At 38.6% G+C, this 12,768-nt stretch overlaps 1 protein-coding gene across 4 annotated transcripts in view; it reads right to left on the bottom strand.

Annotated features, from left to right (window-relative positions):
- Positions 1-742: 742 nt before the first annotated feature.
- TRAK2 (trafficking kinesin protein 2) overlaps positions 743-12,768 on the bottom strand; it is a 63,785-nt gene continuing 51,759 nt past the window's right edge. For 2 of the 4 annotated variants that reach the window (XM_032637150.1, XM_032637151.1), the window contains exons 14-16: positions 11,657-11,923; positions 7,430-7,535; positions 743-4,910 (exon numbers count right to left, since the gene is read on the bottom strand). In XM_032637150.1, the coding sequence (XP_032493041.1) occupies positions 4,232-4,910; positions 7,430-7,535; positions 11,657-11,923 (1,052 nt within the window). In that variant the 3' untranslated portion in view covers positions 743-4,231. Of the gene's footprint in view, positions 4,911-7,429; positions 7,536-7,964; positions 8,102-11,656; positions 11,924-12,768 lie in introns of those variants that run through there. The other 2 variants (XM_032637152.1, XM_032637154.1) reach the window with 2 other exon arrangements.

The following is a 12,768-nucleotide window of genomic DNA, read 5'->3' as shown; positions in this document are numbered from 1 at the left end:
TTTCCCCCAGTCCTGTCACGCCAGTGGGTGGACTTCTGTGGTGTAATTGTTCTCCAGTTTGTGAGTCACCCACCCAGCGTTTATGGGATTTGATTTGTGATTGTGCCCTTACTACTGTCTCATTGCAGCTTCTCCTTTGTCTTTGGATGTGGGGTATCTTTTTTGGTGAGTTCCAGTGTCTTCCTGCCAATGATCATTCAGCAGTTAGTTGCAATTCCGGTGCTCTTGCAAGAGCGAGTGCATGTCCTTCTATTCCGCTATCTGGAACCAATCTCCATATTTCTAAATGGATATTAGATGAGTTTAAAATAAATACATCAATTAAATTGTGAGAGAGAAAAGAGAACATCAAAGAACTTTTCTGTTAGAATCCAACAATTCTCAAATTTAATTTCTTGGAAAGAGTTTCGTAATAGCTAAGAGTATCAATAGTAAATTGTGGACTATAAGTAATGAATTGCTTCATACTTCCTGAGTCTTTTCAAATTAAAGATCTGCATTGACTTTAGATTTTATTTTTTTGTTGCTGATACTTTGCTGAGGAAACAATATGGCTATTCTATTTTTTAAAATCTAAGAAAATAGAATAGATGTTTACTACTCATGACTATTGTTGTTTTGTTTTTTCTGCTGTTTTGACAAATAGAGTTGTTTTCTGTACCAAAAACAACATAATGGAAAGGAAAGACTTAATGCAGGATTACCTGTGAAAAGAACTGGGACAAAAACACAGAAAGACAAATGAAAATTTAAGAAGATACTCATGTTTATTATCTGATTAACATTTGACAAAGCAAAGGTAGGTGCACAAAGAGCTCTTTGACAAAGTCAAGCCCCAGATATCAAACTACAGTATCTCCCTGGCAGCCCCAGAGGGCACCATGCCACTCCCAGGTAGCTGTGCTGGCTATGCAACCACTCAGTGTAGATGTTGCTGTGTTGTACTTGGAGTACAGGCTTGCAGGCAACCGACATCAAAGAAGTGGGCTACTAAACACTAAGAGTTCTAGTTTCAGGTGTCAAAAGTCAATGTTATTACCAACAAGTACTAATTGTGTACCAGAATGGTCAGAAAAAATAACAGGCTTTCAATACTGTATAAAATACACCTTTTATAGAGAACAGGCTCTTGTTGTGAGCTGCCTTTAACTTATTTCCTCCCTTTGCCAAAGTCTGTTCATTCAGGTCAAATCAAGGACATATAGTACAAAATTTTTTAAAAAACTACTTTAACAATAGTCATTAACTTTTTTCCAAGACCCATGCCTAAGGCTATGTACATAAGATTTGGGATCATCATAATTCAGAAGAAATTTTCATTCTGAGTTCACAGGGAAGGTATCCCTCCTAGTAGATAATAGGATACTCAGAAATACCTGAGGTATAATCACTGAGACCCTTCAGAAGGAAAAAAAAGAATCAGAGTTCCCTATACTGGCATTAAAGTACATACACAGTTGATAAAGAAAAAGTAAAATGTGAACAGTGCTAAAACATAACAGATAAATTAAGAAGGAACTTGCTACAAGGCTCCAGTTCTTACTATATTTTACACACAATTTCATTATAATAGAGATTCTCATTCTCAACCAAAAATGATTTTAGGTGGAAATTTCAAAAACAACAAAACCCAGTTTCAAAACAGGATTCATTTCTAGAAACGAGCATGCACCAGTTTCCAATCATTGTGTTTCTGGTGGAACAGCAACATCAATTTAATTTTCAAAAACCAAAGTCTGGTTCTCTTTAATCAGACAGGCTTATTTGGCTGTGAATACACCCTTGCCCTACCTCCAAAGTGACCATTTTAGCCTCGGTTATTTTAAAAGTATACTAACTATATAGAACACTCCAACATCTAGCTTAATTTTTATAGCTGTTTATATAATGTACATAAAATCTGATAATTTAACACTTTGTACTACTCTCTGGTCTTATATTTTCCTACTTCCTGATGTCTCTTGGAAACTGGTAACAGGAAGATTACTTTCTTAGAGAATAAATAAAAAGCTTAAAGAATTGTCTAAAATAAGCATCCCAGCGTTACTTTATGAAGTAGAAACTCAAATATCATTTAAAATGTGAACTGGAATATTCTAGAAATTTAAACATCAGGAATTCTTCTGGTCCACATTCAGGGACATGTGCGTTCACTTACAGACCAGCTGGAATCCTTTCTGAACATCTTTGTGTATGGTCTGCTGATTTCAGAATGACTGAGCAAGGGGGAGAGAATGGGAAGAGGTCACTCTTTGTTTTTAAGAAGTTTATTTAGAAAAGTTTTATTAAAAGATTCTAAAAATCATGGAAAACTCACACATTTTACTCTTGCATGTGTGTTTTGAGCACATAGCTCTTCCTGAAGGAGAGGCAACTCATGAGGAGAGAAGGAGCCTCCTCTGGCCTGTAACAGGTGTATGGATGGGAGCCACAGGAGTAACATGCCCATCAAGAATTCTGCAGAAAATTACCTTTCAGTGTAAGTCAGAACAAAGCAGCAAAACATTTGCTAATGAAGCAATGAAAAGACCAAGTAACATGCCTCCCATTTTCAAAAAGAACTAGCCCCCTCCTTCATCTTCTCTCCATAATGCCTTTCATGTAACAGCATTTCTTTCTCAACTGCATGGCCGAGATAAAGCCATGTCATCTGATGAGAAGCAGACCTTGGTCAGCAATGCTCAGAAAACAGATCTGTTCTTCCCAATTCACAGCCTTGCGTCACACTGCTGAAAGCTGAAACCTAATCCCGGAGTTTCACTTTGCCATTTCACATAATTAAAAAAGAGAAAAAAGGAATCCCAGAGAAAAAGAAAAAGCATTTGACTTTCCCATCGAAAAAAGTTCATTCTCTACTTCCGCGGGTATGAAGAAAAAGGCAGATGTTTTAATTTTGTTTTATATTAAAAAAACACAATCTCAAAGAAAGCACCTGGGTTTTACTTCAGTTTATAATAATTTGCTGTGCCTGAGAATTTTTGTGCAAATATATGTCATCTTTCATTAAAAGTATGCATAGCACATTTTGGAAAAAGTTTAGTTGCAACCAACTTTCCTTCCAAAAATACTTACAAAGATAAATACACAACATTCTCTAATTCCTATTGATTGCACTTCTGGTTTAACCCATCCAGCCTCCAAGGAAATTTGAAAGACATGTACAGTAATTATGTTCATACACCTTTGCCAATGCACTTATTCAGAAGAAATATTCTGAAAACAAGTTTCCTTGGTTCCAATGTACCCATATCTTCCTTCTTAAAGTAAATCCCTCCTACCCCCCACTCATGTTGTTTGGGGCAGGTTATTGTATAAAAATACAAATTAAAAAAATTAATCCTTGGGCTTCCCTGGTGGCACAGTGGTTGAGAGTCCGTCTGCTGATGCAAGGGACACGGGTTCATGTCCTGGTCCGGGAAGGTCCCACATGCCGCGGAGCGGCTAGGCCCGTGAGCCATGGCCGCTGAGCCTGCGCGTCCGGAGCCTGTGCTCTGAAATGGGAGAGGCCACAACAGTGAGAGGCCCGTGTACCGCAAAAAAAAAATATTAACCCTTATTAATCACAAATGCAAAAGGAATGTGGAGGATTATGTTTGGGATCCCAGTGGCTCAAAGGCCTGAAAACAGAAAGCAAAAAGGGAGTCTCCACTAGTCTGATCTTATGCAAAAGGTAAAATTCCTTGCTGATAATGCAGTGAGCGTACTCTTTGATGGAGGTGTAATTTAACCAGACATTAACAGGGGCCAGCAGATAAGCCATCTCACTGTTGTCTCACTAACAGACTGAGTTTACTCCAGCAACCTTCTAGAACAGCTTTCTAAAGGTAACGGTCAAAGCTGCTCCTTCTTTTTTCCCATCTCCTAACCTGGGTCCTCCCTGCTTATGCTCACCAGAAGTAAATGTGCTAGCAAGTTCAGTATTTCTGGTATGTTCCAATATTACTGAATTTATTTTCTAGTCACTTTTTATTTTCAAGACAAGAAATACCAACTGGAGGACCACATTAAACATTTCTTCTTTCTCTGCTTCCAAACACTCATGACCTATTCATTTATACTTTCAATTTATCAGACAGACCTCATGCCAATTGTTTCCGTTCTTCCACTTTCCCCTTCTCACATTCACAACCCTTCTGCAACATTCCTTTTCTCTCAGACAAGACTACATGTATCAGTGCAAATCTTTCCTTCATGTGCTAACTTGTGTAAGAGGTCAGTCAACTGCTGAACCTCAGTCTTCCTTCAGGATATCCATTTTCGGTGATGATGTGCAAACTGGGGTGCCAAAGCTACCCATAATGACTGGAAGACTCTGATTCCTCCTCAGTCCACTCAATAAATTGCTACCTGAATTTAAATAGACAGCAGAGTTTGGTCTTTCAAGACCATTTTCTGCCTCTTGGCTTCTTCCATTTTCCTGGGCTGCAGGGGTCTTGATCACTCTGGCTATCCCCAGTCTTTTCAGCCTGTCCACTAAGTTCATCTTCAACTGGCCAACATCAGGAGGGTTTCGGGATGGTCTCAAGCCATACATCTCCTGGAGGAATGTTTCAGCTGGTCGGGAGGCCAAAAAATTTTCAGAGAGATGCACTCGAGGCTCAACGGGCAAAGGAGAAGGGCAAGGTGAGTGAGACGGTGAATTTGGTGGCGTGGAAGGGATAGCCAGGCCTCTAGGGAGAGGCTGGAGGAGGGGGTCCTCTGAAACTGGGCTGTGGTATGCTTTAGCAGAGATGCCTCGCTTTTGTAGAAGTTCGGCCAAGCTCATGGTGCCGCTGAAGGTTATGGTGGAATCTCGTCGGTTGGTGATGGATTCACCAATGCTGAGCCTATAGGACATAGCAGGAGAATTCACTGCTGTGTTTGATGAACTGCTACCACTACTTCCACAGGATAATGAAGTGAAGTCAGAGCTTTACACAGAAAGAAAAAAAAAAAAGCAGGAGAGAGAATTTAAGAATAAAAAGTAATCCCAAGTCAGCATTTAAAGTAATTACAGTAGTTATCCATAGTAAATATAGAGGAACAGGCAACACATCAGTATCTGAGGAATGAAAATTTTGATGTGTTACTTCAATGATTAGTTATTTGTAATTTAGTCATTAACTTACTGAAACATATTTCTTTTCACAGAATATGAGTTTACTGTACTTAGATAACTTTATTATTCTCAAATCATTACTTTATTATTCTTAAATTTTAACTCTAAAATATGTATCTGTGGAAATACAACTAAATTTTATAATTAAAAAATCAAAGGAATTTAAATATTGAAGAAAGCGAAGTTTAGAGATTTTTATTAACATATCCATTCCATAAAGTGAAATACACCAAGAGACAATAATCCGTGATTTAACAATTCTTCAACCTTTTAGAAAATACAATCTTTCATAATTAAACCGAAGACGGTTTTCTAAGGAGACACATTTCTTTTTAATCTGTCAATTTTATATTACTGAGAATAAAATTCTAATTGTTAAATTTCCAAGAATGTTAATTCCAAAGAATAGTACTATAAGGATATCCATGGAACGAATTTTTCTCAATCTTGACTTAAAGCATGGATTTCTGGGAAATTAAAAATAATTAAAAGCTTTGACAGCTATTAGAATCTTTCTTCTTATTCTATGTTTTGTTAAAAAGAAAAAAAACTAAATAAACAATCATGTACTCAAGGAAATGGTGATAGAATGGAGAGGGTACTTCTTTAGCAAATTATTCCCCCTTGAGCAAATGTTACCAGCATTTAAAACATAAACTTTCACTTTAACACAAAATACTCAGAATATCTAGATATCAAGATTATGAACAAGATGCAAATTTAGGATTAATAAATAAACTTTCTAAAGTACCAACTTGTATTAAAGCAAACAACTTTGACGCCTTGGTTCTGATGTAATCTGTCTACTGTATTCCCAGTATCCCACCTCCCTGGTCCTACTTTATTGTAGAATTGCCTGTCTTTTCCTAAACTGTTCATGTCACTACCATACCAAATGATGGTATCAACCTGTATCGAGAGCCTCCTCAGGAACCAATTTTATAAAACCTGCTATCTTGTTGACTATAAGAACAATGTAGAAAAATTGCACGTATGCCTGTAGACTTTATTGAGGTCTTTATAGGATACCACCCAAATGCTTCCCTAAACAGTCAATTTGCTTCTATCTTATAGACATTGTGAATCATAATGTTATTTCCCTCTACACTGGCAGCTAAAAAGCTAAGACTCAAATACATGGCTCACCTTACTTAGCAAGTATATAAGACTTTATAGTACAATTTATACACTAGGTGTACTCCTCTATCCATTGTATATCCTTACTCTTGATTCTTTTTTGCTTCATTTTTCTTCTCTACTTCTAGTTAACATTATCCTGCAAAGTTCTACATATCTCTGGAAATTGCCTTAGATTCTTTTTGGAATTGGTAGGACAGAAATTTCAGCAATATTGCTTACTGTTCTAATCTGTGTAGTAAATAATTTGGACTGCCCAGAGGGTTCTGGCTTTGCCCTCAGCTTCTGGGAGGTAATCTATGCCATGGCTGCTAGAAGTGTGTTTGTTCAGGATGGAGCCTGGCCACACTAGATCTTGGAGTGGACCTGGCCACACCCAATAGCTGTAGGATGGGGACTGGCCATGCCAGGAAGACTAACCATGTGATTTAGGGTGGAAGCTTTGCGTCAGTGGACCTGGAGGTGAGTTATTATAGTTATAGTGAGTTATAGCTATATAGGTAATCAATCAATCATGCCTTACACAGTGAAGCCTCAGTAAAAAAAATCTGGACACTAAGGCTCGGGTGAGCTTCCCTGGTTGGCAATACTCTGTGTGCACTATCAAACACTGATACCAGGAAAGTAATGATTCCTAAGGACAGGGAGGTTTCATGTGTGGAACCCTCCCAGACTCTGACTTATGTGTCTCTTCCTTTGGCTAATTTTATCCTGTAACCTTTCCCTGTAATAAACAGTAACCACGTGCATAACAGCTTTCAGTGAGTTCTGTGAGTCCTTCTAGAAAATTTATCAAACAAGAGCATGGTTTTGGGAAGCCCCTGAACTTGCAGGTCATATCAGAAATGAGGGCAGTCTTGTGCAGAGGACTAGTCCCTCCAATCTTGCAGTCTGGCTAACTCTGGGTATAGTTTCAGCTGGGTCATTTACTACCTGCCTGCCCTTGGACCAGTCACTTGAACTTTCTACGCCTCATTTTCTTCATTTAGACACTACATACTCGCTTGGCTTGCCTACTTCAAAGAGTTATAATGATCAAATGAGAAAATACAATGTGAAAATATTCTAAAGACAAATTATCACAGGACATTAATTAAAATTCTGGGAATTAAAATGACAGTAATTTAAAAAAGAAATTCAAGAAAACAGAGTTGAGGAAAGAAGTAAGGCCTCATATTGCCCAGCCCCTCTTACCTGGGGGTAACCTGAGTAATATCAGAAGGATGTAATATCCTACAGGTGGTGAAGGTGAATGTTGAGTTTGTGCAGGAGAGACACTTTCCTGGGTTTGAGGTTGCAGCTGAAGTAGACAGTTTTAGGGAATCAAACACAAAATTGAAAGACTAGGTTAATAATGTAAAAAGTTTGTCATTACTATTAATAATACAGCATTTATCTGGTGCCTTTTATACAAAAATTCCCAAATCTAGAAATGAAATATACATATTTCATTTTTTCCCCATGAATTTATTTATTTATTTATTTTTGGCTGCATTGGGTCTTCGTTGCTGTGTGTGGGCTTTCTCTAGTTGTGGCGAGTAGGGGCTACTCTTCGTTGTGGTGTGCGGGCTTCTCATTGCGGTGGCTTCTCATTGCGGAGAAGGGCTTCTAGGCATGTGGGCTTCAGTAGTTGTGGCACACAGGCTCAGTAGTTGTGGCTCGCAGGCTCTAGAGCGCAGGCTCAGTAGTTGTAGCGCACGGGCTTAGTTGCTCCCCAGCATGTGGGATCTTCCCGGACCAGGGCTGGAACCTGTGTCCCCTGCATAGGCAGGCGGATTCTTAACCACTGTGCCACCAGGGAAGCCCTACATATTGTATTAGTATCCACTGGTTAGTATGTAGCTGAATCCTTCCAATAATTTGAAACTGTAATTCAAAAGGATTTAATATAGCTTAGAAACAAGAGAAAAACACATTCTGAAAAAAAACATTAGAAAAAAATACCAAATCAAGAACTAGTCGTCCAATCTTTCTAGCCAAACTATCTACTCCAGTGGTTCTCGAAGCGTTGTTTGCACCTTGTGTGAGTCTACAGGTCAAAACTACTTTCATAGCAATGTTAAGATGCTATCTGCCTTTTTGACTGGGTTGGCACTTGCACTGCTGGTGCAAAAGTAATAGTGGGTAAAGCTGCTGGCTCTGTAGCACAAATCAAGGCAATGGCACCAAGCTGTACTAGTATTCATCACTATTGTCCAATTACAGTAGGAAAAAAAAAGCCAAATTCATATCAGAATGTCCTGATGAAGCAGTAAAAATTATTTATTAAATCTTGACCCTTGGGGGACTTCCCTGGTGGCGCAGTGGTTAAGAACCCGCCTGTCAGGGGCTTCCCTAGTGGCGCAGTAGTTAAGAATCCGCCTGCCAATGCAGGGGACATGGGTTCAAGCCCTGATCCAGGAAGATCCCACAAGCCACGGAGCAACTAAGTCCGTGCGCCACAACTATTGAGCCTGTGTTCTAGAGCCCACGAGCCACAACTACTGAGCTCATGCGCCTCATCTACTGAAGCCCATGCGCTCTAGAGTCCACGCTCCGCCACAAGAGAAGCCACCGCAATGAGAAGCCCACACACTGCAAGGAAGAGTAGCCCCGGCTCGCCGCAACTAGAGAAAGCCCGTGCACAGCAATGAAGACCCAACACAGCCAAAAATAATAAATAAATAAAAATAAAATAAATTTATATATATAAAAAAAATCTTGACCCTTGGGCTTCCCTGGTGGCACAGTGGTTAAGAATCTGCCTGCCAAGGCAGGGAACACGGGTTCGAGCCCTGGTCCAGGAAGGTCCCACATGCCGCGGAGCAACTAAGCCCATGTGCCGCAACTATTGAGCCTGTGCTCTAGAGCCCGTGAGCCACAACTACTGAGCCTACATGCCACAACTACTGAAGCCCCGTGCCTAGAGGCCATGCTCCACAATAAGAGAAGCCACTGCAATGAGAAGTCCGCACACCGCAATGAAGAGTAGCCCCTGCTCGCTGCAACTAGAGGAAGCCTGTGTGCAGCAATGAAGACCCAGAGCAGCCAAAAATAAATAAATTAATTAATTAAAAAAAAATCTTGACCCTTGAAACTTTAATATTCTGTGTGATGAAATGGGAAGCATTAAGCACTCTGCTAGATACAATGGTTATCTAGAGGAAAAGCACATATGCAATTTTTGCATTTTTTTCACAGAACACCATTTTTACTTGAAAGAACAATTAATACAAAAACTACAGTTATTCAGACTTGGATATTTGGCAACATTTTCTTGAAAAAGAATGTAGTGAGCCTGTCTCTTCAAGAAAATAGCTGACAGGATTTGCTGCCAGTGACGAAATTTGAGCTTTCAAGTGAAAATAAGTGTTTTGGTAGACTTGTATCCATCGCTGAGAGCTTGAAAGCTTCCTAATACAAAAAGACTTACCCAATGAGACAGATGGTGATATATATGATTTTAATATATTCTATAATGAAATGGGTCAACATTCGGAAGATCTGCATAACCCAGTGAACCAATATTTTCCAAATGACCAATGCATTATGTTAACAAAATCATGCATGGGTAAAAGATGCATTCAAAGAGCAGGACAGACTAATAGATTTTAATGTAACAAAGTATGAAAAATTCACTGATAGGGTTTTAGATTCACATTGCTACAAACCTTAAAGAGACTACCACTTATCAAGTTTTGGTGTAATATCAAAGAATATCCACAAATACCTGAAGAGGCTATTAAAATACTCTTTCCTTTTCCAACCATGTATCTGTGTGAGGCTGTATTTCCTTTCTTTTTTTAAATTTTAAATTCTTCTTATTTCATTTTATTTTTCTATTGAGGTATAGTTGATTTACAATGTTCTGTTAGTTTCAGGTATATAGCAAAGTGATTCAGTTACATAAATAAATATATATTTTTTCTTTTTCATATTCTTTTCCCTTATGTATTATTACAAAATATTGAGCATAGTTCCCTGTGCTATACAGTAGGTCCTTGTTGTTTATCTATTTTATATATAGTAGTGTGTATATGCTAATCCCTAATTTATTATTAAATAAATTATTAATTTATTATTAAACTCCTAATTTATCCCCTCCCCACCCTCCTCACCCCTTTGGTAACCATATGTCTGTGGGTCTATCTCTGTTTTGTATATAAATTCATTTATATCAATTTTTTTAAGATTCCACATAAAAGCAATAACATATGATTTTTGACTTTCTCTGTCTGGCTTACTTAGTATAATAATCTCTAGGTCCAACCATGTTACTGCAAATGGCATTATTTCATTCTTTTTTATGGCTGAGTGGTATTCCATTGTATATATGTACCACATCTTCTTTATCCATTCATCTGTTCATGGACATTTAGGTTGCTTCCATGTCTTGGCTATTGTAAATAGTGCTGCAATGAACACTGGGGTGCATCATGTATCTTTCTGAATTATGGTTTTCTCTGAATACATGCCCAGGAATCATATGGTAGTTCTATTTTTAGTTTTTTTTTTTTTTTTTTTTGCGGTACGCGGGCCTCTCACTGTTGTGGCCTCTCCCGTTGCGGAGCACAGGCTCCAGATGCGCAGGCTCAGCGGCCATGGCTCATGGGCCCAGCTGCTCCGCGGCACGTGGGATCTTCCCGGACTTGGGCACGAACCCGTGTCCCCTGCATTGGCAGGCGGGCTCTCAACCACTGTGCCACCAGGGAAGCCCCTATTTTTAGCTTTTTAAGGAACCTTCATACTGTTCTCAATAGTGGCTGCACCAATTTACATTCCCACCAACAGTGTAGGAGGGTTCCTTTTTCTCCACACCCTCTGCGGAATTAATTGTTTGTAGACTTTTTGATGATGATGAGGCTGTATTTTCTTCATAGTCCTCAACCAAAACAACATATTGTAATAGACTGAATGTAGAAGCTGACACAAGAATCCTGCTATCTTCTGTTAAGCCATAAATTAGAGACTTGCAAAACTGTAAAACTAAACCACTTTGTAAACTACTTTAAAAAATACAGCAATTTTTCATAAAACATATTATTTGTGTTAACATGTAACTCTTTTAAAATAATGAGTCAATAAATATTTTTATAATTTCTCAGTTTTGATATCTAATAGGTAAATATCGGTAGATACAACCCACACAGACGCTCTCTGGAATTCTTAACGATTTTTAAGAGTGTAAAGAGATCCTGAGTCCAAAAGTTTTGTGAACCACTGGCTGAACTGCTCTCTCTCTGCCTATCTATTTATGCAGGTTGGCTAAGAAGTGGAGAGAATTAGAAGGGGCACTTATGCTATAGATTTCTATTGTCTTATAGTCAAGACTGAGTACACTCCAGTAAGATTTATATAGAGTCAGTCAGCTGACCATACAGTTAAGCAGAAAGCAAAGTACTACTGCTTACTGGACTACACTCAAACAAGCACTCTTCTCACCTGTAACTGGACCACCAGCTGAAGTCATGGGCGGCAAGAAGATTCCTGTTACTGGCTGGGATATTGATGGTTTCTGTTCCACTTGAAGAGGTTGCTGAACCTGAAAAGTGATACCTTCCTCTTCATCTTCTTCTAAATCTGAGAGGTGATAGATGGCATCCTTGGGCAACTGGGTAAAGCCTTTAGTGATGACACCTGGTCGTGGGTCAAGAATGGTTCCTAAATTTGGTTGAGCAAGCTGCTGCCATTGGTGCAGAGTTTGTGATCCTGAGTACGCAAACCAAAAAAGGAACATGTTTTAAATTTCCCACAAATATTAAATCTTGAAAGAAGCTAAAACTGTATGTGTAAAAAAGTCATGATAATAATAAAACTACTTATTTGGTCTTAATATTTTGGTAAAATTTGTAAATTAAAGTTATCTGTGGAAGATTAACAAGATGATAAAGGTATGAATAATAATCTGTTCATTTCAAAAGTTAACTTTAAAAAGGAAATCTAAAGCAGGGGTGAAAAAAACCAAGACAACACCCTTAATAGAAACTAGGATGCTGAGGCAGTGATGAGAAAGAAGATACGTATCACGTCGGGTTCTATTTTCCCAGGTGACAAAAATTAATACTCCTTTGTCCTGGAACTATGCCTATGAACTTTGAACTCAAAAGCCAGGCTCCTAGGTTGGAAGGCACCTTGAATTACCATGGGTTTTTTTGTATATTTCTCAAGACTCATATGTGCTCATGACTCTCCTTTCACCAGGCTCTTGGGGAGAGTAGGAAAGCGAAGGAGATGATAAAAAAAGGAGGATCAATCCTCATGGTTTCTGTCTACGAATACTGGTGAATGATCATCCCAAGGACCTGCAGTGTCTAACTGTCACTAATAGTCATATAATCCTAAAAGTGGCAACTCTGACAAATACCTGTACTGACTATTAATGAATAAAAGGAACTTATAGCACCTTTGAGTGTGAGGGGTCCTTATAGGTTACTGACTCAAAATTTTGTCTAATGCAGACTCTTTCATGATACTAGCAGAGGATCATTTGAATAGTGTCAATATTCCATAAAACAAAGAGATCTGTTTTGAATTCAAGTTCTTAGGAGAGAATA

The sequence above is a fragment of the Phocoena sinus genome, chromosome 7 (genome assembly GCF_008692025.1).
Source record: "Phocoena sinus isolate mPhoSin1 chromosome 7, mPhoSin1.pri, whole genome shotgun sequence".
Lineage (NCBI taxonomy): Eukaryota > Metazoa > Chordata > Mammalia > Artiodactyla > Phocoenidae > Phocoena > Phocoena sinus.
Note: the sequence above shows the minus strand (reverse complement) of the source record. Positions and strands in the feature narration are given on the sequence as shown.